This window comes from Argopecten irradians, chromosome 14, assembly GCF_041381155.1.
Source record: "Argopecten irradians isolate NY chromosome 14, Ai_NY, whole genome shotgun sequence".
Classification (NCBI taxonomy): Eukaryota; Metazoa; Mollusca; class Bivalvia; order Pectinida; family Pectinidae; genus Argopecten; species Argopecten irradians.
The window spans coordinates 13259931-13286914 of NC_091147.1; the positions used below are offsets into that span (position 1 = coordinate 13259931).

Consider the following 26984-nt stretch of genomic DNA (forward strand, 5'->3'; position numbering starts at 1 on the left):
TTTGTTCACATTTTATCTAAAAATATACCGTCTACTTTTCGCATTGTTGATCAGAAAATATCATTCACAATGAAAACAAAATCAGCTAATATTAAAAAAGTCTTTTCTTTATTTCACCAGACATTTAATACATTTTCACAGTATGATGCATTTTGTCATGAAATATCTTACAGGACATGTTCACATACATAAGGGCCATGGGGCTGATAGGTTGTCACCAATGAAAGTAAACTTTCTAACACTGCATCCAGTAAATCTTAAAGACCTAATTATAATATGGATTTCATCTAAGTAATTTTACAAATATGAAACAACTGTCAGTCTTCCTGTCTATAAAGTTGATATTATATTCATATGAAGCACGTTCCTTTGTAATAAGTTAAGAAGGTTTTGCAATCTAACTATTTCATATTTGCATATTACAGAGTTATCCACCTTGCAGGAAGGTATTGATCATGATATCATCATTTTATCATTTTGTGAGTGAAATGCACAGCATTTTCTCAGAAAAATATGACATCATAATTAAACCTAATCAGGAGGGCTGAGAACTCTTAATATACAAAGACAGATGACCAAGACACATTCCATCTTATTTGCATATTACAGAGTTATATGCTCTTGAGAGTAGGTGTTGATTGTTAATAAGTGGTCAGTGAAAATATGACGTTACGATCACAGATCAATACCAACCTACAAGGGTAGATAACTTTGTCATATACAAATAGAAAATTATTTACTAAGATAGGATAGTAATATTTCTTGATTAAATCTTCAATCTTCTACTAATCTGCGACTTCGTAAAAATGTCACTACAAACACAACATTCTATACAGATACTGATATCTAAATTCTATACAGATGTACCTAATATACAAAAGGGTTATTATGTATTAATTTTCATACTTCTATAATGCTAACACAAAAATCATATTTCATAATACTGCAAAAACAGCAAAGAAGAGTTCATTCACATCTATCAGAGTTTCTTTTCTTCATTTCACATTGTCAATAATGCAGCTGATTAGATCTAGATCTACTGAATGACTAAACAAAGGGAAGTAACTCTGATAAATCGGAATGAAAAAAGTTGTATGATTGCACCTTAAAATGTCAGAAATAAAACTTAATAATCATCTACACAACATTTATTCAGCAGGTTTACAAATATTCAATGTTGTTATCATCCTTGGCCCCAGGTGTAAATCGCACTGACATTAATTCACACCTGAACACAAAGGTCGCATAAGCTGAACTATCATGAGAAACCAAAAATAGCATTCACTATCAACAGAAAAGATGGCTGCACCCATGAAAACATGATCTTGGACAAGATTTCTGCCTCATTATCTGATGAACCAATCAAATGTGGAGGAGAGGATTTGAGTTAAGAATCATTCGTAAGATGCAGCAAATGCGACCTTAATATACCCAGTGGTAAATAAATATTCATGTAGCAAATAAAATTCATCAACAAATTTGCAGCAGTAATACAACAATCATTCTTCATATTCACACATTGCACAAAACAATTGAGGATCATAAGGAATTTTCTGTCTTTTGTTTCGATACACGTTTCGTACGAGTTGTTTTTAAGATGTTGTAGTTAGCATATGTACAATATTTACTTGATATAAACGGTATGAAGAAAGCTCGGAAGAATCGATGAGATCTGAAATCAGAAAAAAGTCATTTGTTTAACTGTTGTTATGTACAATATGATTTAATTTTTCTTTTAATGAAAATGTAAAATGCTGTGAGTATATTTATGTAAACAGAAAATGAGACCTGTTGCCAGAGTGGCCAACAACCCGGTGCACAAATTTAGTAATAGCTCCAAGAATAGGGGACATTGAAGAACCCTATATATAGTTTACTTATTTTCACTTTTGGCAGGGTTCTGTGTACCAAATTTTATCAAAATCTGTCAAGAAGTTTAGGAGGAGATCGATGACAAAGTTGTGACGGATAGACAGACGGATAACCCGATTCCAGTAAACCCCCCCCCCCCCTTAACTTCATTGTAGGGGGTAACAACAGAAATCAGTGATTTATATATATATATATATAGGGAGTTAATGATGATATGTATAACAACACTGTGTCATGCTACCTGTATATAGACACCTCTAAAAATCCAAAAGAAATTTAAGTTTTAATTTACTAATTTAGATTGGCTTGGTGGAAATAACCCCTGGAACTGCTAAGGTTGTAGGGTGGGGCTGTATCTCCATTTGCCCACTTTTTATAATCTGATAGTTAGCAGAATGTTATGACAAGAATTATAGTCTATTTCAGAATAGTAAACAATGATTTACATGTGTTTTACCTTTGAATTTCACCTGTGCTACTAGTATACTGTACTTATTCCATAAGTATATCATTTATGCATAACATGTACATGCATGAAAATTATATTACATGGAATCATCTATTAATATGTTACTCTTTATGTTGTCTCAGTTATGTTCTTAATATTTTATGTTAGTTGAACACATCAAACATGAAATTCATATTTGATACTAACTTCAAAAGTTCTTTCTATCTTTTTGACAAACATATAATATATACATACATACAACTACATTAAACTTCATCTACATATATACATAAATGCTAACTAGAAAAATAGTTTATGGTTATATGTATCATACATTTTATAATATATATATAGCCTCTTTTCATTAGAAATCACCTTTTTGACAATATTACTGAAATATACTGCGACATGTACTCATTTTTATGGCCCATCGTGCCCATTTGCTGACAAAATTCTTACTTTTACGTTCATAATTGGACAGATGCGAATTATCCGAAGTAGAATATTTTATAAAAAGTCATCAGTAGTTATAAAATTACTGTTCTATCCGGAGGTTCACTGTATATAAGAACTATCCGGAGGTTCACTGTATATAAGTTAACGAAATTTCAAAATCAGCAAGACTTTGAACAATTTTTCATTGTTATTCGCATTCTCTCAAACAATTTTCATTCTGCAGAAGTCTATCTTCAGTAGAAATGCTTAGCTTTTTTTTATAAAAATCCTAAATCTTGGATGCAATTTTGTTCTCAATGTTGAAATTTATAAAGATGTAACATAAAAAATTATGCATAATTGTCTATCAAAATGCATAAAATATATATAGTATTGTATACTGTATATACCCTACCCCATCCCTCTCAGCCACATACCCTGCCCCCATTCCTCTTAGCCACATAGCTAATCACTCCCCTGCCCCTATCCCTACCAGCCACCTGCCCCCTTCCACTCTCGTTCCCTGCCCCAGCTCCCTAACCCCACCTTCTTCTATCTGTAATTTACTTGACTTTACCTGGAAGCGTCTAAGAATTCTACAGATTGTAACACTTTCCATTCCTCCTTTTTCTGTGAATATCTTGGTTCAAGTGGCGACTCTTGGTCAATGTCTAAGTCTATAAGGTAATGACATTTACTGATGTCCACCTGTAATTACACAAATGTTAATTATCTAATTACAATGTAATGATATGATGTCGGACTGTAAATAAACAGGAGTTGGACTATAACTATAATATTTTACTAATGTTCATGCAAAATGTCTTCAGAATTTTTTTTTAACTAAAGGTGAATATTTTCAGGTCAAAATACCTTAAAAGAGCAAAAAGTTCAAATCAGGGTCAATAATTTGACCAGAAAGTAGCCTTCTTAGTTTTGTCAAATTGACCTGAAGATATTTTGGTAATAATATTACCAGGAAAGTAGCCTTCTTAGTCGAGATCAAATCGACCTGAAGATATTTTGCCTGTATAGAATTTACCTGGGATTTACATCATGATTAGGCAATTTATAGACTACTAAACATTTCATGGTTTGTTTGACTTACATATCTGGATCTCTCTTCTTTATTCATATCATTCATGTTACTAGGGATGACACTGGTGGCATCAGGACCAGATTGGTATGGCTGTGGCAGCTGTCCTTTAAATTCAGACTCAATAAACTTTAAATTCCAACTGTAAATGTATAAACACATACTTGTCATAAATTATACACTATATTATATATAGAAATCATGTATTCACTTAACTGTTCAAGTCAAATATAACTGAACTTTAATTATCAATTAAAACAAATAAACCCCTGCTAAAAATAAACTCATCTCAAAACTCAAATTCTTGTCCTAATAACTTTAAATACATGCATTAGTCAACTTCTTCACAGGCAATTAATTAAAGAAGGCATGATTGAACAAAACAGCTTGTAAGTAATTCAAAATCATCCCTCTCTTCAAAAGGAAAGTTAACAAGAAAACCAACATCTGTGACAGAGAGCACTGCCCCTACTTAATTGACCCTCAGCTGAAGTAAATGCAGTTTTTGACCCCCAAATTTCTATTCAGTATTACCTACCTGTATTGGTATACACATGTATACACATTTTTTTTCTATAAATGTATATATATCCGTTGCAGGGCCCTAATAACACAAAATTAAAATAATAAACTCACTTTTCCCCAGGGAGGAAGAAGCTACTGGGAAAGCGGTACCACTCCTTGCCGACACAGATATTAACAGGCTTGTCTGTGGAGAGGGTATGGATTTTAGGATCAGCAGCAATCTTGTTCAGTCCCACATAGAGATCCAACGGAGCATGGTAACCTACAACAACGGTGGTGATGACTGTTTGTTTGTTTGTTTTTTTTGTTTTTTATTTTCCTATTAACAGCCAAGGTCATTTCAGGTTAACTAGATAGTCAGTTACGACTCCACAAATGCCAGGTTCAGGTGGTGGAGGAAAGCTGGAGTACTCAGAGAAAAAACACCTACAGTCAGTATCTGGCAACTCTCCCACATGACTGGGTTTCAAGCTCAAGGCTAGTAGTAATGTGTCTGGATACTCTGTCACTGCACAATCCCCATGACTGTTAAACAGTGTTAAACAGCCATTTTGGTCTTTGACAATCAATTTTTTTCCCTTGTTTCTTAGAGAGTACTGAAAACATCTTTCTCTTAATTTATCTTTTCTAATTAGGTTATTTATAAATTACTTTGGGTTCATTAAATACCACAGTTTCGAATTCTGTATATTCATACATTTCATGTATATTTCATACAAAGACATTAAAATGAATATCAATACTGAAATATCAGCTACAGAGTTTGGAGGATCCTAGGTTCGAGCCTTGAGATGGCTGTGAATTTTACACACACACTGCTTCTGTGAATATGACCTTGACCAAACTTTTTCGCAGTGTATTAAATGCTTGACAGGAAGATAACTTCATGTATGAGTTCTGCATTATCATGGAGAAAAGACCTAAAGAAGGAAGGAATCTGGAGACTTCTACTTGAAATCAGGTTTTAATAAGGATTTCAATTAGATTATCAACAGACAGGAAATTAAAATTAAATTTTATTTTACCTTGGTATATCGCAAAAATCCTTGATAAGGAAATTAAAGAAAACGCCAGAGCTGATAATTGGGAAATCCAGTTGGTTTGTTCTGTATAGTGTCGTGATGATTGACTCGTAAACAAGTAGCACCAAAGTTTCTGTAAGAAAATAAAACAAACAAATCAGACTTTAACTAAAAATAATTAATTTGTCTTTGTTTCATACCAAATCTGGCTTTCTGATTCGTCAATACTTTTTTCGCATACCACTATAAAAAAAATCTGAGAATGGCGCGAAACCCAATCCCTGTTATCCATTATCATGGCGTCACAATAGAAACATTGACGTTGCGAATTGATTCGGAAAAATGATCCCTTGAAAATTCACTAGAATGGTACATCTAAACATACTTTATTTTATCAAATAGATTATAGAATTAATTATAAGCAATAATGTCACTATTTTTTAATTTCATCCGGGTATGAAATAGTTTTGTTTGCAAACAAAATTTTTTTCATATCCCCATGAAATTCAACTGACATCAATGCTTAATAACTCCAACCAAAACATTTTATACATTTGATTTGAAACTTGTCAACTTCTAATATATAATTCTGTTTTTGCATATTTTAAAGAGTTATCTGCCCTAGCAGTTAGGTATTGATTGTGATGTCACGTTTGCGAGCATAAGGTGATATTTTTCAGAGAAAATTATGCAAATTTCTCTCAAAAAATAATCATAATTACATCGATACCTTTCTGCAAGGGAGTTGCTATACTATGCAAAGATGGTATACTAGCAAACCCTGTTTAATTCAGAGTGTAACAGGTTGAGAGTAGTGTGCCACTAGCTGGCATCAACCTCGTGACCCCGGACTTACTGGTCGGCTGCTCTACCAACTGAGCTAAAAGGAAATTCTCCCTAGCGCGAAGCTACAAGGTGACTGTATCACTATCTACAATTACTAATAAAACCTGCTACAAACAAACATGTCACAACTGTAAATTTCGCACCTGAGTAACTTCTGCAGATAATTTTTGGGGTAGAAAATAGTGAAAAGAAAGTCTTTTACGCATCAAGAATTGGGGGAAACAAACAATGTCCGCGAAGTCTCCAAATTGATGTATGAAAGATTTTCAACTATCAAACAAATCATAAACAAAAATTGGTGATCTCAAGAACTTGCTTGTACACTGTACACATAGGTCATGTTTAAGTGAACCTAACCTGAAGATAATTGAATACTCTGATAACATGAACTTTAATCATGTTCCCATTAACTTGAACTTGAATAGTATTTTACCATATTTTATCGCACCTCGGACAGAAATGTCCCCAAATGATTGGCGGAGAGCCGTCACATGGTGACCCCCTAAAACTTTATAGGGGGTCAGTAAATTTCATTATGGTGCAATATGGCGGCTCTCGCCCTGGCTTCAAAATTTAAACACATTATCTTCAACTAAATATACCACTTCATTACCGTAAAACTATATATTACTTGTTGATTTTTGTGTAAAATTAACTTTAATCGTTTTAATACTTCAAATTACATGAAATGCATTTTTTTAAATACAAGTTGCTTCCCCTATGCCAGTTTGGACATTGATGACGCGGCGAAAGTCAAACGTAACAATTCAAGCGTTTTCTAGACTGTGATTATAAACAAATGGAGGTGTTCGATCGTACCTACAGATCAATCTTTACTCTACAATAAATTTATCTACATAACTTTTAAGTGATTTTTTTCAGCGAGAATGCACAGATGATCAAGGAGATTGTGCTTAAAATGTTAGATGGATGTTTGTGTCACTCTTGTTTGTGATGCTTTCAATATACAGACGGTCTGGTGTCGTAGGTCTACTGTGCATGTCGAAATTATTGTTGATTTATGAATTATTCAGTATTATTCTGCAGTATATTTGAAAATTCTTGAAAGAAATATATAGATAAATATGTAGCCTAGGCCAATTATTTTAAAAGTGGCGATTGTTTGTTATCATTCGCGCCAGTATGATTTAAGTTTGATTTCAGATTCTTGACCAAACAAATAGGAAACAAAGAATTAATAAAACAAATAAATGGCCCTTGATGCAATAAATTTGTTATTTACTCAGTTACTGACCCCCTATAAAGGCATAGAGGGTTAGTAAGATTTATAGGGGGTGAGGACTACTACACCCTCGCCCCCTATAAATCTTACTGACCCTCTATGCCTTTATATGGGGTCAGTAACTGACTATATAACTAGTAGTATTTTACCATATTGTTTTTTACATATTGTATTTTACCATATTGTATTTTATACATTGTATTTTACCACATTGTGTTTAATCACAGTGTATCTTACCTGTATGTAGTCTATGCTCAGTGATCCACAGAGAATAAAAAATGGATAAATTGGAAATAGGAATCGCTCCTCCTGGGAAAAAAAGATCATACTTGTTGTTAACTCAATCAATTATAATACATGTATATGGAAAAGATCCCTTTGACATTCTGTAGGCTACTATCACTTTTGTTATATCCGACTCTAAAATATGTCATAGCAAAACAGAAGGCTCCGTGTGTGACAGCAGTTGAGCAGGCATAGTTTTGTTCTGTGATGCATATCAAAAGAATCGAATAAAGATACACTTTGTGGCTTTGATGTTGAGCAGTGCACTCTGGGTAATCTTCAAAGGAAGTCTCTGTGATTGGTCAGTTTTTTTTCACCTAAACTGCCTTCAGTTTTGCTATGTCATATTCCATGGGTGGAAATAACGTCAATGATAGTAATCCCTGGAGTATCAAGGATAGGAGAAGATTATGCATAATATTCAGTCAATAGTAAGAGAGTAAATAATATTTAAACAATTCAATCCACTCACCTTATGAGGTCTAGTAAAGAAAATAAGAATCCAAATATACATTGGCAAAATAGCAAGCCATACTGGAATGTCTGAAACAGAAAATGAAACTACATTTAAAAAGAAAGAAATAAACAATATGGTAAAACTCTCTTTGTTGAGGAACTGGTTTGTTCGGGGCTGGAGAAATTCATTCATCTGCTTACTACAAACCAACTTTCTATCGTGTGTGATTTCACGATTTAAGTAATTTTTCCAAAGTTTATCTCTGCAAATTAACATTTACATAAATAATTCTGATAGGAATTAACAGACAATTCTATTTTTAAATCCACGAATGGAATTCTTTGAAAACTTGCTTTGAAATGAAAATCACGAAATTTAGTAGCTGCATAAGAAAATTGGTTTACAGTATCCTGTTAGAGAGATGATTTCAATGGATATGAAATTTCAACAGCCATTAAAAGTTTGGTTATCTTTGGCATCAACATATTATAATTTATACAAAAAAATAACATGGTACAGGAATTCTTGAAAGAAAAAAATTAGCTTGAAGAATATTGGTACACATTTATAAATATTTTTATGTAAACATTGTACTTACCTGTATTTTTCAATTTCAGTAAACTTTTTACAAACATCTGAAAATACAAAATAAAAAAATACAAGAAATTACAGCAATTTCATCTTCCCAAAAATAGGAATTAATGTTGTCTTGACATTCTAACATTAGTTCCTTTTCATTTCCAGTGTATATAAACAAGGTTCTCGTAAATCTTTCAGATGGATGATAAATAAAATTTGGAAAGAAAGGGAGACAACTCAAAATCTTGACATTTTACCCAAAAGTTTCTATTAAAAAAAATAGTTGAAAAAACTATCTTGTCTATTTTGGATTGAAAGTATTTTTCAGGAAGGAATGGACATAAAGATGACATATGTTTTTTTATAAACCCTCAGTTCCTCAAGGCTTGTCAAAAAGCGATCTAAAATTATCATGTTTAGCATTATTTCATATTTACTAACCAATACATTTACATAGAATAACAGATACAACTTACAGTTAGGGGCAAACAAAGTAAAGCTAAGACGAAGACGATGTTGAAATTAAGGAATCCGTTCAGAAAGTAGTAGGAAAATGGTTCAACACCTGAAAAAAAATATGATGCACCATATTTTCCGGATAATAAGTCGCACCTGTGTGTAAGTCACAAAGGCCTTTTTTACAAATTTTTTTTCCATTTTTCGTATATGTATAAGATGCACTGCCACATAAGTAATATCTAAAAGTTAGGCGGCCCATGTACCTATGTATACCATCTGTGTATCGATTGATCTCTAATGAAGTATGGTAATGATTACTGATCAATTAGAATAACTAAAACTGTGTGTAAACTTAAACTGTTAATAAAGAACAAATAAAACTCAAATTAAATGAATTTACAATTTTACAAAATTACTTCCTTTTAAAAAATGAATACTATCACCTTTTTGAAATCTTATTCAGTTTATAATTTCATGGGCAGTTAGGCTTAGATTATCGAAATTAAAAAATACACAATCACTCAAAACTAGAAAAAAGAACACTCTAAAATCTGAATATGATGAACACATTATGTAATTCTTCTTGGACACGGAATTGAAGTTTTGCCTCACCATATAGGTCTGGTCCATGGCTAGTAAACACGTTGTATATGACAATGTTTAGTGGTGCGATCACCAACTTTTGGTAATGATGGTAGTCAATCCTCATCATTGGCAACTGTTCAAGATTCAAAGGTTTCATATAAACTTAAATATTTTATTTTGTACTTTCATATTACTAAGTTTGTTCTTTACAACTTAATTGGTTTTTCAGGAGGAAGAAAACTGGGGTTGTAGCTAGGAAAAACAGCCAGCACCCACACCTTTTGGCCTTTAACGGTCAGAGTCCATAATTCCATAATGTTCAATTTCTATCTAATACTGGAAATTTCTAATCAACTTTGACTTATATCTTATTGATAATAAAAAAAAATAATACACAAAAATGTGTTTTCCTTATATCAATTATTAGTAAAATCATTTTTACGACAAACTTGTCATTTCTTACTTACCAGAAAAACTACTAGGGCGACTAAACTCCATATAACAAACACCTTCAGTTTACGACGTCGCAGTAGTATATCTACAGCAATGGGAAGTCTGTATGGAAGAAAGTAAAAAACACATATTCTGTAATAGTATATCAGAGTAATCCCCCCTCCTAGATAAATATCCTTGTAAGGTTATGTGTTAGTGAGAAAAAGTCATTAATTTTGAACACAACCTAACAACAAGAGGCCCAGAGGGCCTGTATCGCTCACCTGGTTTTTTGTTAGTAATTATCACAAGACTCTGACAATTAGAAAAATAAGCAAAATTGACTCCCAAAGTTTAATTTTGAATCACAGCCATACAATGATGCTATTGATACCATACAAATATGCTATCCAATACATGTACATAGGTTCAGAGACAAAGTAATTTATATGAAAGTAGTAGCCTAATTGAGACCTTTTTGACCTTGCATCTATTGCCGTCTAAGGCCCCGGGGGTCAGCCCTATCATTTGTATAATTTCAAATCCCAACTCTATAAGGATGCTATCATTGCATTATAAGTGCTCTTCCATTCTTAGTTGCAGAGAAGAAGTTGTTTATATGGAAATAGCTAAATCAACCCTTTTGACCCCACCCTTCAGGCCCCCGGGGGTCAGCCCCATCATTTGCAAAATTTTGAATCTAAACCCTATAAGGATGTAACCACTGCGTTATGAGCGTAATCCCATGTTAAGTTGCAGAGAAAAAGTCATTTATATGGAAATTGACCACTTTTGACCCCGCCCCTCAGGCCCCCGGGGGTCAGCCCTATCATTTGCACAATTTGGAATCCCCACCCTATAAGGATGCTACCATTGCATTATGGGTGCTATACCATGCTTAGTTGCAGAGAAGAAGTCATTTATATATGCAAATAGCCAAATTGACCCCTTTTGACCCCGCCCCTCAGGCCCCCGGGGGGTCAGCCCTATCATTTGCACAATTTTGAATCCCCACACTATAAGGATGCTACCATTGTATTATGGGTGCTATACCATGCTTAGTTTCAGAGAAGAAGTCGTTTATATGGAAATAGCAAATTGGCCCCTTTTGACCCCGCCCCTCAGGCCCCTGGAAGGTCAGCCCCATCATGTGTACAATTTTGAACCCCCACCCTATAAGGATGCTACCATTGCATTATGGGTGCTATCCCATGCTTGGTTTCAGAGAAGAAGTCGTTTATATGGAAATAACCAAATTGGCCCCTTTTGACCCCGCCCCTCAGGCCCCCGGAAGGTCAGCCCCATCATTTGTACAATTTTGAACCCCCACCCTATAAGGATGCTACCATTGCATTATGGGTGCTATCCCATGCTTGGTTTCAGAGAAGAAGTCGTTTATATAAATAGCCAAATTGACCCCTTTTGACCCCGCCCCTCAGGCCCCCGGGGGTCAGCCCAATCATTTGTACAATTTTCAGTTAGTAGCCCATAAGGATGCTACCAGTCAAATTTTGTTGAAATCCGACCAGCGGTTATGGAGAAGAAGTCGATTGTTGACGGACGCCGGACGCTGCAGTATCCCATAAGCTCACCTCGGTCCTTCGGACCAGGTGAGCTAATAAATACTGTATAGACAGTTACTTTTATGCATCAAAATATTTATTTGTGAATTATAATAAAAATGACTTTAAAAAAAGTGTGGTTTTAATTTAAAATATATACATTTTTTTTCTCGAATTTACAAAATTTGAAATGTTTAATTTACCCAAGAATGCCAGCAAATGGCCATCCAAGTATAGCACTAGCTGCAGTTCCAAGTATTGCCACCTAAAAATTTAAAGTACATATCTAAACTGAAATAGGTTATTTTCACAATGTTAATGTAACATAAGTTTGATAATTAATTGGGTGTCACAAAAAACATTAGTTTTAATATTGTTATCATTAGCATTAAAACAAAAGCTACACTTATCATTACTTAGTGAGTAATTAAAAACATTAAATAAACATTAATTCCCATAATAATGGTCATCTAGCATTTTGGTTTTAACTACATTTGTGAAGTAGTCGACTATCACTGCACCATGCGGTAAAAACAGCAAAATGAATCTTCATTGAAATTTTAACAGACTTACACATTTGATTGGTGTTGTGACTTAATTTTATGCCATAGATATACCACTCTGATCACAGATTTAAATAAATCCATTAAAAATATTATAAAGAAATTTATATATTTCTGTTTCAGAAAAGTAGTGGGCTTTTCAAAAATTCATTCAAGATGGCTATTAAATACACAGTGACAATATTTTCAATGATTATAAAAGTTAAAGATGCTCCACCGCTGACAGATGGTATTTTTTTTCTATCAAAAATACAAGCAGACAATTTGATATTTTTATTCAGTTACAAAAGTTACTTATTTTACACCATTACCACCATTGAAAAGTTTGAACTTCTTATTTTACTTCAAGATAAAAATATTCAAAATAATTAATTGCATCCCGAAAAAAATCTGTGGCACAATGTCCTATATGGCATGAAGTACTGATTGCACATGCGCCAAAAGCAAAAAACATTATTTTATATCACTTTTGTGTTAATTAGACATATATGTACACGGTAAAACACTTATTATTGTTCAAATGATGAGTATCGTTTATGCTCTGTCGGCGGTGAAGCATCTTTAAATATTAGGCAATATTAAAGAACTTTAAAACCATTAGCAAATATTTTGATTATCATTTTGATGACTATTGAAATAAACAAGTAATAAAAAAAAGTTAATGTCAAGTCCTGACTAATTGAAATAAACATAGACATTTCTTGAGTTCCACGAAACACAGAAAAGATGTATAAAACTATTCCTTAATATGAAGTCAAGAGGGATATATAACTTACACTGTATTGTCTAAGAAACCATGCTCCCATAGATAGGAATGTCATGTACATACAAAAACTGCTGGGAAGGAAGGCGGAGCTTGATATAAACATCCCCGAGCTGAGTAATAGAAGGAACAGCAGGATCCGCCCAGTATTAGCTCCAAAATGTTTACACACTCCCCTGTATAAACAACAAAATTGATGGTAAAAGCAATTCTTTCTTTTTGTTATTCTTTGAAATTCATGAGTTAACTTGAATGTCAATTCAAATGTTTCATGAATAATTATTATCAGATGAAAAATATATTATATGCACCAATGTCAGTAAGAGTCTTTGATCACAAATTTACCAAAGGAAATATCATAGTCCTATTTTATCTTTTGTCCATGTACATGTTGCATTGGATTATAAGCAGCAATCCTGATTTCCAGAAGAAAAAAAAAGTTGTGGCTTATAATCTGGAAAATATTGTATATATTCACAGTTATGTTGAAAATAATAAAGATGGGAAATGTTGTATACACGTACAAAGCGGTTTAGAGTATGAACTACAAGAAAACTACATGACCTGTAAAAGTACATCTCGCTTCCTGCACAGCACAAAGCCAGTATACACCTCAGTAGGTAGAATAAGAGAATCTGTAACATAAAATTCTAAAGATTAAAAACAACATTGAAGCAGTAACAGAGTAACCAGAAGTCAATTTCTGTACATGTCTTCATGTCATTTCAGTCATGAAAGGAAGACATACAAAGGTAATCCTTTTTAGAATTACAAAACTGTTGTATACCATTTTCTAAGACAACTGATGTAGTGTAATATCTAAGCACATACCCAGGTATTCCATTTTAATGGATAATCACTTTAATACTGGTCAATGTCAATTTAATAAGAGGACCAATGAATTTTCAATAACAGAATCAGAGCATTCCCAGCACTAAAAAGAATGCAATATATATATATTAACCCAATCAAAGATCATGATCATAGAATGAAAGAAATATGTTACCTAAACAATCAGATGATTTTTACAGTAATTTGTAAAGTATAATACCTTGTTAGCCTGAAACAGGCTGTTATAGATTCGAATAGGAAGAGCATGGATCCATAAATAAGCGTACGACCTAATGGCATACACTGGGGAGTACTCCCATGTCTGGAATCCTGAACCATAGATTAGGAAATGCACCTGTAAATAAATGAAAAGTAGATAACTCTATATAGCATGGAATCGTAATCTTCATATAAGAAATGCACCTTCATACATGGTGAAAAATAACCGCAAACCACTTAGCTGGAGAGAATTTCTCATATGTTTGAGTGTGATACTAGTAAATTAATAAGCCAGCAGTTTTCTTTTTTTCTTTATTTCTCAGTTATCTGGGTGGGTACTTATTAGGTTGAATGTGGTATGTAAAATACGTGTAATTTGCTCGGTTACAGGCAGAAACAGCAGATGAATCTATTTAATATTTGAAAACAAAACCAGAATATTATGAATAATTATGTAGCGGGAATGGACCGGGTTGATCATCGGTGACCAGGTAACTCAGCAGTAGAGCATTCTGCTAGTGTTTGGCGGTCCTGGGTTCGAATCCCGGTCTGGCAGCTACATTTCCTCCTCTCCTGTTACATGTAAAACAAAGATTTATGGTAACACAATCTTACTGGTTCCCAGTAGTTAAAGGTTTCATCACAATCACCAACAATATTCCACACTGCTGCACAAAGTCGTGCTGATAGCACAATCTTGAAAGCTGTATATGCTGATGGGGTCCATGGCTGATGATCTGAGGGGCCTGTCCCACCAGAGGGAACCTGCACACTGCGGCTGAAAAGGTACAATAAAATCTAGATCATGTAAAAATTTGTGTTTTTTGGTTTAAGTGCACTTGTCCCTGGGAGGGGGAATCAGTGTAGTGGATTAACAAGAGTGAATTAATGTTACCATTGAAGATTTGGCAGACCTGAAAGTTCTTGATCAGTGACAGTCCAGGACTGGCTCCTGTTATTGGCTGTTAATGATAGTCAATTATAAGGGCGCTGCACGAAGTGCAAAGCACTTCTAAGGTAACACATATATGAAAATATAAGAAAAAACTCAATCTTCAAAATTCAATCTTACACACTGACAGCTTCAGTTTGCGGCTGCCATTTTTTTACCCACTGTAAAAAATCCCATAAGCGTGAATGCAATGCTTTGAAGTCAGCTCATTATATAATCATTATGATCCGACAAACCTAATCTTCATCCAGCAGAATCGAAGCTAAGTGCTATTGCTGTTTATTTGCAAGCGTTCAAGTGATAGACCACCTTCCAATATAATCAGCTGACCAAAAACGGAATATCTGTTAAGTAAATAAAAAATTCTTCTTTCTCTTATTTGGATTTCCTTCTAAAATGGGGGTTTTGGGACAAGGATAGAGTGTGAATATATGAATAAAAAATAAACAGAAAATTCGGCCCTGTTATTTCCATAAATTGAACTTTTTAACATTGCATAATTAATGATTATTGAAACATATGGCTGCGCCCATTAAGGCCTTGCCTTAAGTCATATTACATAGAAAACTTGGTAACATAACTGGGGCGGCGGAGGCCGAAATGGATTTTCTTTTTAAAAATAATTGTTGCGATCACATAAGTCGATTCGTCCCCTTATTTTACTAAATACTTCATTGGGCCGAGACGACCAAACATCAGTAATGTTATCACAAGATATTGATTTCTTAATGCAGCCAAATGTAGATAAATCGTTGATAAAGAATAATTAGCTACATTTATCTGCAGTAGCTGTCAGCAACATCAGCCAGAAATAATCACCTGTTTGTATCAGGTCCGCTCTTATCTGTTTTCGAATTTTTCCTTCTCTGCTTTGTAGAGGCTGACATCTTGCTGCTCCGCACTCGCTAACCGGTGAGTGCGGGATGACTATTTTCATAAATGTTAATAAAAAATAACAAATACCACATATCGTAATACTATAGATCAATGTTTCAATATTAATTTGTTTATTGATATAAAAATTATGTTTTAATATTTTTTACGGGAACACTTTGTCTGAATGACCCCATTCGACCCGAACCCCAACAACATGGAGACCTTGGCGAGGATGTCTCGATGTCTGCTACGACAAACCACGATTTCACGACAATGTCGTTGGTTTTTACAACGGTCATCATACAGTGTTGTGGCGGGCAGTGCCGGGCACACGTTGAGCGTGCGGAAAAAGGTTGACGAGCTGAGAGAGAAAGCTATGCAGGGAGGGGGCGTCAAGAGGATTGAGAAACAACATGAAAAGGTTTGTTACTGCCAATACTGGTTAGGACTGTTAGTTAGGCTTGTTATATCTATGCTGTAAAGTGTCTGATCATAAGTTGTCAGAGATAAGGATCTTCCCAAAATCAAAAGTCGTTCGACATAGCCTAGTATATGTGATTTATTTTGCAAAATCATATCTGAAACTGCCACCTAAGAATCTAATATACAATGTAATAATAAATAAACTTTTTGAAAAGCAGCCTGTGCAAAATGAAATCAATTAAAATATCATAATTTTAGTGTTAAATGTAGGGGCCGTTATGCATGTGTTAATTTATAGTTGTGTGACAGGAGAGGCAAAATGTAGGTGCCAGTCCAGAGTTCGAACATGGGACCTCGGAACACTAGGTGGATCGATACTCTATACTGACTGTTTTGCTATACCTTTCTCCAAGTCTTTGCCTTAGTTCGAAGACACAGCAACTCATAAGTTCAATAATCCCTACTCCAACAATGTTAGAGGTATAGCACGACGAGACACTTTTGATCATTGAGTTGTGCTTCTCAATATACCAATGTCTAATATTATTGGATTAAATAATCCCCTGCTTAAGTGCACGCCCTATGCTTGAAACAGCTAGTTAGGGTTTGACCCAGCTCCAATCCTGCTACATACAATGTACATTATACATGAACATAGACTGTACATCACACCTATCATTTGCTATGGATGGACCCCCTGGGGCTAAGTGAGGAAAATAGGTAAGGTAGATATCTATATGTTGTGATGCATGACTGATCACTGTCTAAGGTAAGGTGTCATATTTGGTGGTGGGGTGGGGAATGCCCCAGGGAATGAGGGAGGAAAGGGCCCTGGTGGCCATGACAACAGACCTGTGTATCTATATATACTTATAGTTGTCTCACAAATGATGGTACACCTGTATCAGTACCAGTATGTGACAGACATATGTACACATTTGGTATCCAACACAACTACATCATAATATATGTCATTAGTAATGATATGAATTGTACATGTATAATCTGTATATGATATTTGAAGCGTATTGTTTTATATGTATTTGTTTTTTTTCACATTTGTATATACATGCATGCATGTGTAAAACACTAAATACTGTGTCTGACATTAATTATAACTTGTTCCACACAATTTAGTTATCACTTTATCTGCAGCTTTTGCTTGATTTCAATGTAGATCCAATATTTTTATATGATCACTAAAATAGGCAATAATGTCAAAATCAAATAATTATTTAAATCAATATTATATGTGTATACAGTGTAGAACTGTCTATATAAGCAGATATATGTATCTGGTTTTTAAAAATATCACCAAAAATGACATGAAAGTTGATGTTGTTCATATGATGATATTTAAAGATAAATATGTAAGTAATCAACAACAGAAAATTAAATTGAACTATTGAACTACTATTCCTACACATAAATACTACATGTACATTTATTCTTAATGACGGAAGAAAATAAAATCAGCGGAAAAAATAAAATAACTTACTAGACAATTGTATTACTATTGGTGAGACAAGTTTTGTCAGCTTGGTGAAAAATTACAGGTACAGATATCTAATACAGGTGTCCAATACGACTGCTCATTATATAAACTGCTGTATAGGGGATCGAGTGGTACGTCACACCTGATGACTGGACATAGTGCACTACAGAAGACTCTACATAATCGCAATGGTTATTCTAATATTTCGGTTATTTGCATAAAATTCTGAAGAAAAGGGGAAGGATTTTAGGGGTTATATAAAATAGCTCAATTGGACTGTAGACATCAGATTCTGGCTATAACGATTATAGAGACTCTGGATTTGAACCCCGGTCTAGCTGTTTAAAGCTATCAACTTTATTAACATTAAAATAGGACACATTTTGTATAAATATACATTGTATTTTACAGGGAAAACTGACAGCCAGAGAGAGGGTGCAGTTACTAATGGACCCTGACTCCTTTGTTGAATATGATATGTTTCTGGAGCACAACTGTACAGACTTCGGGATGGAAAAGGAGAAAGTAAAAGAATTTGTATATTTATAAACCCAATTTAATTGTCATTGTAATCAGAAAATTTATCCTTTTTATATTTACAGTTTGCACTGACATTGACTCAATAAGCATGCTTTCTAGTATTATCATTATCAGTGTATAATGTTAGCATAACACGCGCGGCGATTCTATTTTTACGTGAATAGTCGATGGTGTAGCAACGTGGGGTCATGAGCGACCCCACTTTCGGCGGGAACATATGAATGACTCGATTCCAATCAGCTGTTCAATCGGATTCGTTGACGATGATGGGAGAGAAAAAATATGGGTATTTTAATAAAAGATATGCAACTGCCGCGGGAATAAATAATATTCATTTACTTGAAAAACTGTAAATATAAGGAATAGATATTTATTTTGTTGAGGTTATGAGGGTATAATGATAATGGAGCCTGTGTAAATTTTATGTAAACCGGCTCTGCCGGGGTTACATAATTTACACATGCTCCATTATCATTATACCCTCATAACCTCAAGAAAAAATAAACGTTTATCCTTTTTTAGCGTTGAAGAAACTGAGGCTTGTTATCAGATACTCCATATATTCTGTATGTCTTTGCATATTACAGAGTTATCTTCCTTTCGAGTAGTTATCAATTGTAACGTCATGACTTTGAGGGCTAAATGGCATTGTTTAGGCTGAAATGATGATGTTACACCATATGATGTAACAATCAATACCTACACACAAAGGTAGATATAACTCTGTAATATGCAAATGCAGAGTAACGCACTAACAACAATTAAGGATATTTGAGGCCGAGCCTCGTATATAACCTGTCTATACCCTATGTCAACAAGACCAGCAAATTTGGCAAGTATAAACAAGTTTCTAGATTATACACAAGGTTTTGAATTAAAAAGGAAAATGCTATATAAGATTAAGCCAGAATAGACTGTGATTTAGATTGAATAAAAGCCGGTTTTGATTGGTTGCATGTGCAGTATCTTAAAGTTTCTGTCTGACCTCATTATCTGGTTGTTGTTTTCAGTACCCTGGAGACAGTGTTGTAACTGGCCGTGGTATGATCAATGGAAGAACCTGTTTTGTCTTCAGTCAGGTAAGAAAATGGGATTCATTCATGTACCACACATTACCCTATAACGTTTGTAAGGGACTTTGGTTTCTTTTGGTGATGGAATGACGTCGAAAGATGGTATCCTGCACTAACGTCTTCTCAGCAGAACAAAGAGTTCCATCACCTCTGGTGATACTAGTACTGCACAAATGTTATCGGGTATCACATGGTACATGAATTAATCCCATTGTCATCTTCTACTAGTGTCTTATTTATCAATGGTAATAGATGAAAACTGCACTTCTTAAAATTTTATAAAATGGTAATACCATTGACAAATTTGTAGTCAGATACCAAAAATGTTTGTGGATGATAAAAATATGTATGTAGTAGAGAAGTTTGGAGGACTTTTATCGCCTTAAAATTTAGTAAACTATTTCCTCTCACACAATGTACTGATTCCATGATTGCTTGTACTGTCCTTCCTTATGACTGTTAATGGTTTTTTTTAAGGATTTCACAGTTTTTGGAGGAAGCTTGTCTGGAGCTCATGCCAAGAAAATATGCAAGGTAAAATATTTTTACTAGATGACTGCACGGAGCCAGTGTTTGTTTTAATAATTTGTTTCAGTGTCTGTAGAACAACCTTCACTTAGACTGGTAGGGTATCGTCGATATACAAATAAGTAAGGGTCACCTACCTGATCACATGACTGGGTTTTCTCCAGGCTCTCTGGTTTCCTCCTGCTCTAAGACCCATTTCATGCTTACATCTTGGTCATAGAAATTAAGCGATTGTTATCCATTAGTTGCATAACTTGTCTCATAGTCCATGTAAAAATGTTTTAATGTGCCTTGTGATGTTCCTGGGGAAATGACTGATAAAGCATTTTGGCTGTACTGTATATGGGTGTAAGCCGCACCACATTTAAAAGATTTCTCTGGCTCATATTATTCTGTCTTTGCACATAACAGAGTTGCTTCCCTTGTGGATAGGTATTGATTGTGACGTTATTATTATGAGAGCGAATCCATGTCATTTTCTCTGAAAACTATGACGTTTCTCTCCCAAACACAAGACATCACAATCAATTCCTACCAGCAAAGGCAGATAATTTTGTAATGTGCAGATACAGAATAGCTTATACGGTTATTTTATAAGGTCTAGACATAAAAGCTGTTAAAATGTATTGTATTTTATATAAAGTGAAATACAGATAAAAGTAGGTTATGTATTCAGAAAGGGGAGATAATTATAGGTACCTTATTTAATCCTTTTTGACAGACATAAATCAATAAAATATTATGTATGTGAGAGAAAAATGCAAATATAACAAAATCACAAAAAAACAGGTATAGCATTGCTCCAGGTCCATTAAAAGCAAATTTGTCAATGCTTATAATAGAAATCTGTTCTTTTAGGTGATGGACCAGGCAATGCTAGTTGGCGCTCCAGTGATTGGTCTGAATGATTCTGGTGGTGCTAGGATACAGGAAGGTGTAGAGTCTCTCGCTGGGTATGCTGATATCTTCCAGGTAAGGCAGAAATCAATATTGATAGTGATATAATCATTCATTTTCTTCAGGGTATGACAAGGAAATCACAAATCGAAGGATAATTCATAAACGTCCAACCAGAGGCATGACAAGGATTTTGCATTCATGAATTTTTCAAGGGATATAATTTTATTGACACAGTCTTGAGGTAGGGATTCTAGGGAATTATTTTTTTTTTTCCCTCATACAAAAGAATTTAGGATGTGATAATAGTCCGGAAAGAAAAATTCTCGCCACGACATGAATATTTGACTTTACATCAGTATTTATGACCTCATCAACAACGAATGCCAAGGTAACCCCACATGAATTAATGACACCCCATAATTGTTTTGCTGAGAAATCTGGTTAGTGTGCACAATCTGTCATACCTTAGGGGGTCATAGAGGAATCTCGCACAGCTAAAACAGTGAAAAATCAGTGAATTGTAGGAGAAATCTCCGTCTATTAGTACATATCTTTCAGGTATACATTTCATTTTCTATGTAAAATATATTTCAGATAAAGAAGCATGATTTTTAGCAATTTATTATAGCTCTTGTATTTGTTTTGCTGGGATGATTTTATAAAGGCTAATAGCATATTCCATCTTTGCATAATACAGAGTTAACTTCCTTGCGGGAAGATATCCATTGTGACGTCATTAGTTTATGAGCACAATTTACGCTGTTTTCTTCGAAAAGTATGACCTTACACTTACCAACATAAGACGTCATAATCAATACCTACCCGCATAGACAGATAACTATGTAATATGCAAATATATAATATCAAATTATTGAACTTATTTTTAAATTTTATGTTACGTACATAGACACTGATGTAAGATCCTCTGTTTCATTATCCACAGAGAAATGTGAACGCATCAGGAGTCATACCACAGATTTCTCTTATCATGGGTCCATGTGCAGGTAATCAAATTTCTCTTATCATGGGTCCATGTGCAGGTAATCAAATTTCTCTTATCATGGGTCCATGTGCAGGTAATCAAATTTCTCTTATCATGGGTCCATGTGCAGGTAATCAAATTTCTCTTATCATGGGTCCATGTGCAGGTAATCAAATTTCTCTTATCATGGGTCCATGTGCAGGTAATCAAATTTCTCTTATCATGGGTCCATGTGCAGGTAATCAAATTTCTCTTATCATGGGTCCATGTGCAGGTAATCAAATTTCTCTTATCATGGGTCCATGTGCAGGTAATCAAATTTCTCTTATCATGGGTCCATGTGCAGGTAATCAAATTTCTCTATCATGGGTCCATGTGCAGGTAAACAAATTTAATTTTTTTTCTACAGTATGTTATAATTTTTTAAAGAATGATGATTGACAGTGTAAGAAACTCAGCTTTATGGTTTTGTTATAAAAAAAGTCATCATAACTTATTTAACTCTGGAGAACTATTATTATTCAAAGACTTATACTGTTACAGTTCATTATGAATATTCAAGGGTGATTAAGTTAATTGAATCACAATTACTGTTAATTGAATGTAAACAAAAATAGTTGAATACAAAATTGCTTTTACTAGGGCAGCAAAGGGATCTAAGACAAACATCATTGAATTTTAAGGGCTATTGGACTTGACTATGTCAGTTGTATACGGGAATATGCAGATTATCTGAAAGGAGACTTTTAACTTAAAAATTCCAATTATTAGCACACCATATGTCTAAAATTAAGTAAAGAACTCTAATTTAATTTTAAACTTAATTAAAATCAAATTCCAGAAGTGTATGAAACTATAAGACAACACTATATGTTATGATCTAAAATATCAATAATTATCCTATCATATCTTCAATCAATGCATATTTACTTTTAGAATTTAATGAATACACCATATACTAAAATAACAGACCTAAACTTGAGCCGAATATCTGTCAACAATGGCTTCACGAGACAGACATGTTGTTTCCATAAGAATAGTTTGTATGAGGCCATTTGGGGTAAATTGCGTGAAGAAATTATAACAAATAACAATAATCCTACTTTCTGAACTAGTAACAATGATGGTATTGGCATATCTATTTGGTTAATATATTGCAAAACCTAAAATACTGCTCCCTACATTTTCAACACATAATCATAACCTGTGGCACCCCTGTGGTCCACCCTTGGAAATGTCAACAACGCACCTGTCACATTTCTGTCATTTTGACGATGAGCTTAACATTTTCTGCTGAATTTTGGGAAATAACGGCTTGCGATTGTTTGCTTAATCTATGCATGACAAACATATACTTATAAGACAATTGTCATGTTACATTAAGTCTTGCCATTAAAATCCATTAGACCGAAAAATACAATTTGTAAAAATTTGAAAACTGAAAGTACGTAAAATTTGATGCTAAAATCATGTTAAGTATAAAAAGATAAAACAAGGCAAATAAACATATTGCTGTGATTAGTCGTTTCACTGGATATTTCCCTTCGAAGACTTCGCCGTGGCTTAGTATTTTTGATGACATAAACAGCAAGATGGAGAGAAGAAAGTGAAAGTAAAAAGCATGCCGACGACAGACACGTAATTGTGGATGCCGGCATGTGCTGATTGCAAGGTATTTACGTTATTTGTTATCGGGAAAATGTCGTCATTTGATACGACAAAGGATTTGTTGGAGATTGGCATAGTTTCTGTTGTATTAGATTTTACTTCCAGCCAGGTGTACCGTCCCACATTGCTTGTGTGTACAGCAAATGTGTCCAAAAATAAAACTAAGGTGTGACTTGTTCACGCGAAAAAGAAAACAAAACTCAGTAAATACATGTAACCATCATAACAATGAACATGTACGGAAGGGTTTTTGTTTACAAATATGCATTATTATGATGAATTTCAAACAGTTCTTTTCATAAATGTCGAGTTTAAAGGTTTAGGTATGTATTTTAAATGAAGTGCAGTTAAAAGCTTGTTTGACAAATTACATTTCACAACCTCCAAAATGGCGATAGTGTCGTCCAATAGCCCTTAAAGATCAAAATTAGATGTTATTAAGAACTTGTTTTTTGTCAACTGAACGATCAGATTGCAATGGAGTCGGATACATTCTCTGGTATTTCTATCTGGAATGTGAGGTTTTTGGACTAAAGTTGTCTGCATTAACGCAAGTCCACTGTTACACTGTATATTGTATTGTCTTTGATTTAACTTTGTAGGTGGCGCTGTGTACTCTCCTGCCTTGACAGATTTCACATTCATGGTTAAAGTGAGTAACCTCCCTTTATTTCTAAAGCTGGTTAGATAGGACAAAGTGAACATTTTTTAATAATCTTTGTTTTGGATTTAATATTCTTACTTCTCTAAATATTGTTTGGAATTTGACTGCGTAGAAAAAAAAATCACAAACACTTTCAGAACTCTGAGTACAGAACAATTATTATATATTTAGTTATCATTATTATATATTTAGTTATCATGCTACAGTGTAGGGAAATATCATAAACCCTTATTTCTGAAAATAGGAAGAGTTTTCTCCCCTGTATTATATGACTTCTACCACCATGAGATGTTGTCAATTAAAAGAGCTATTTATAATAATTTATATGCATGTATTTAAGGATTAAAGTCTCTTTCTGGTGGTTCTATCGAAGGATAAAGTTGAGTAGGGTATCGATATTTGGAATGGGCCGCGAAGCGGTCCATGAAACAAATATTGATACCCTACTCAACTTTATCCTTCGATAGAACCACCAGAAAGAGACTTTAATCCTTATATTTACAGTCTTAACTATTATTTTCGTACCTCAAAATTTACCCTTAATAGTGTTTGTGGCATTTATAAGACTAAAATTGAATTATATCGTTTGGTTCCGACAGGCATTTGGAACAGCCACTCGAAGTTGCGGAAATTCCCGCCAATTTATCAATGAACATACAAATAAAATGAGTTCCGTCTGATGAAGCATATATATGGGGTTTTCCCGGTATGAAACTATAAATTGTTTTATTTATCTGTTGTTAAAAACACCGTGGTGCAAAGCACTTTGGATTTAATCTTTTACTTCGTATGATTACACACGCTTACATAATTCATAACGTGGCAGGATATTTAACGTAGTTGTGACGCGGCGTCCGATTCAAACCGCCTGTGTCATGGAGGTGTGACAAACAGAGAGTTTTTTCAATTTTGTGATCACTTGAGTTCTACTTAATCAGTTCACGTTTGAAATTACTTGAATACACGGATGTTTACATAGTTCTATGTCATTATTTCCGGATTTTGGAGATTTTCAAATGCATCGGACGTCGTTTTGAGGAACATGTACAAACACAGGTAGGCCCACTACTGTAAACGTTTACCGCTCTCAAAATATTAGCATATATTTATATTGGTGTTTCAAACACTTCAATAAATATTAGAGATATCTATTACAAGTATTGTAAAGCTACAATTGTAGGATTCCATTTCATTCATATTTCGAAACACCCAAACGTACATTGTGTAAGTAGATAACGTACAGGACTTGTCTGTCCCCCGAGGCGAACAAAAATGCATTATCGTGCTAGGTCGTTTTGGTTAAACTAATGCAACTCAAAGACTGATGTTGTCCTAACATATCTTATCCATTTGCGTACAACCAAATATGTTAAAAATACAAATAGGATGTAGATCTACATGTTGTAGCGAACAACACAGACTCACCGACACACAACATGTAAACATTGCGACGTCATCGGAATGTGCAAAACTGTACATTGTACAACAGTGTTTATTTATCATACGCACGGAAGCATTGCTCAAAGAGGTACGGTAGTAACATAAACAATGTAGCTTTTCTACATTTGTATTTACACACGTACATGTATATGTGTTAAAACCTATTTTGATACATGTACATGTTCATCGAACCTACGTTCGGTACTGAAAACACCAAAAGGTTCTGATTTGGACCACCATAAATTCATCCGCACGGCTCCAAATTGCGCGTGACATACTCAATCTATCGAGAAATAAAGTTGAGTAGCCTTTGGTTGAAATCAACGGGGGTTATACTATCAATTCACTACTGACTGTAAATATTTGTAAATAAAAGGAAAACTTATTAAATTAACATTAGGACATTCTTGTATGCTTTAATGCATTACAACACATGTATTGTATTCAACTAATTTTCATGTGTGATGAAAATTTTCACTTTTGTCGAGAAATAAAATTTCTGAAAACTAAATCCACACAAAATATTTCATAGATGATTAGGAATTCCAAATATTGAATTGCTCTGAAAATATTGTTTAGTATAAAAATGCATTAATCAATTGATGTGAATGTGTGCTACCTTCTGCAGTATTTGTAATATATATGATACCTGTCTAATTTTACCGTTCCTTGGTTTGTAGGACACATCATACCTCTTTATCACAGGACCAGATGTTGTGAAGGTATGTGTTTAAGATTTCTGTAACAGCACTTTATATCTGTTAAACAGTTTGTCAACTTGCATGGATTAGAACATCCTCGATACTCCAGGGGATCCGATCACTTACGAACTCTTCACCCCTAGACTATCTCATAGTAAAACTGGAGGCAACAGAACAGTACAGGTAATTCAGTCACTTGATGTACATCAAAAGAGCCGTATAACGGTACACTGTGGTCGACTGTGTAGCTTTGATGTTAGGCGTCGCTCTCTCTGTAGTCTTCAGAGGAACTCTTTGCTTGCCTGTGATTGGTCAAATGTTTTCCACTGAGCTGCCTTCAATTTTACTATGAGATAGTCCAGGGGTGTAGAGATAGTATGGTAAGTGATCGGAACCCCTGGAATATCGAGGTTTGGGTAAGAATATATATGTTACAATTTTACTGGGCCAGACTTTCTTTCCTTGGACTGAGGAATTTTTAGGGTTTTTTTGAAGACTCAAAATGTGTCTTCAAAGATGA

The 26984-nt window shown here is 34.2% G+C and overlaps 2 protein-coding genes across 2 annotated transcripts in view; one reads left to right on the forward strand and one right to left on the reverse strand.

Moving 5' to 3' along the window:
* Positions 1–93: 93 nt before the first annotated feature.
* Positions 94–16079, reverse strand: LOC138308216 (alpha-1,2-mannosyltransferase ALG9-like). Its single transcript, XM_069249187.1, has 17 exons — positions 15994–16079; positions 14838–15000; positions 14224–14358; positions 13737–13807; positions 13186–13348; positions 12050–12111; positions 10320–10407; positions 9880–9985; positions 9285–9373; positions 8828–8864; positions 8245–8315; positions 7725–7796; positions 5402–5531; positions 4488–4638; positions 3864–3993; positions 3333–3463; positions 94–1672 (listed from the first exon to the last, which is right to left on the reverse strand). Exons 1-17 carry the CDS (start codon positions 16059–16061, stop codon positions 1540–1542), a joined length of 1800 nt encoding a protein of 599 aa, XP_069105288.1. The 5' UTR covers positions 16062–16079; the 3' UTR covers positions 94–1539.
* A 146-nt stretch (positions 16080–16225) lies between these two features.
* LOC138306873 (propionyl-CoA carboxylase beta chain, mitochondrial-like) overlaps positions 16226–26984 on the forward strand; it is a 59111-nt gene continuing 48352 nt past the window's right edge. Inside the window, exons 1-8 of the mRNA XM_069247382.1 lie at positions 16226–16471; positions 18380–18493; positions 19519–19587; positions 20059–20115; positions 20968–21081; positions 21953–22013; positions 24262–24311; positions 26444–26485. Coding sequence (XP_069103483.1) covers positions 16235–16471; positions 18380–18493; positions 19519–19587; positions 20059–20115; positions 20968–21081; positions 21953–22013; positions 24262–24311; positions 26444–26485 — 744 coding nt within the window. The 5' untranslated portion in view covers positions 16226–16234. The remainder of the gene's footprint in view (positions 16472–18379; positions 18494–19518; positions 19588–20058; positions 20116–20967; positions 21082–21952; positions 22014–24261; positions 24312–26443; positions 26486–26984) is intronic.

What these genes read in the sequence shown, in the direction of transcription:
- LOC138308216 (XM_069249187.1), bottom strand. Translation starts at nt 16,061, where the DNA reads ATGTCAGCCTCTACAAAGCAGAGAAGGAAAAATTCGAAAACAGATAAG. An exon ending in AGCGAGATGTACTTTTACAG is followed by an intron (nt 13,349 to 13,736) that starts GTCATGTAGTTT and finishes TTGTTTATACAG; the next exon opens with GGGAGTGTGTAAACATTTTG. An exon ending in GATTTTTGCGATATACCAAG is followed by an intron (nt 4,639 to 5,401) that starts GTAAAATAAAAT and finishes CCGTTGTTGTAG; the next exon opens with GTTACCATGCTCCGTTGGAT.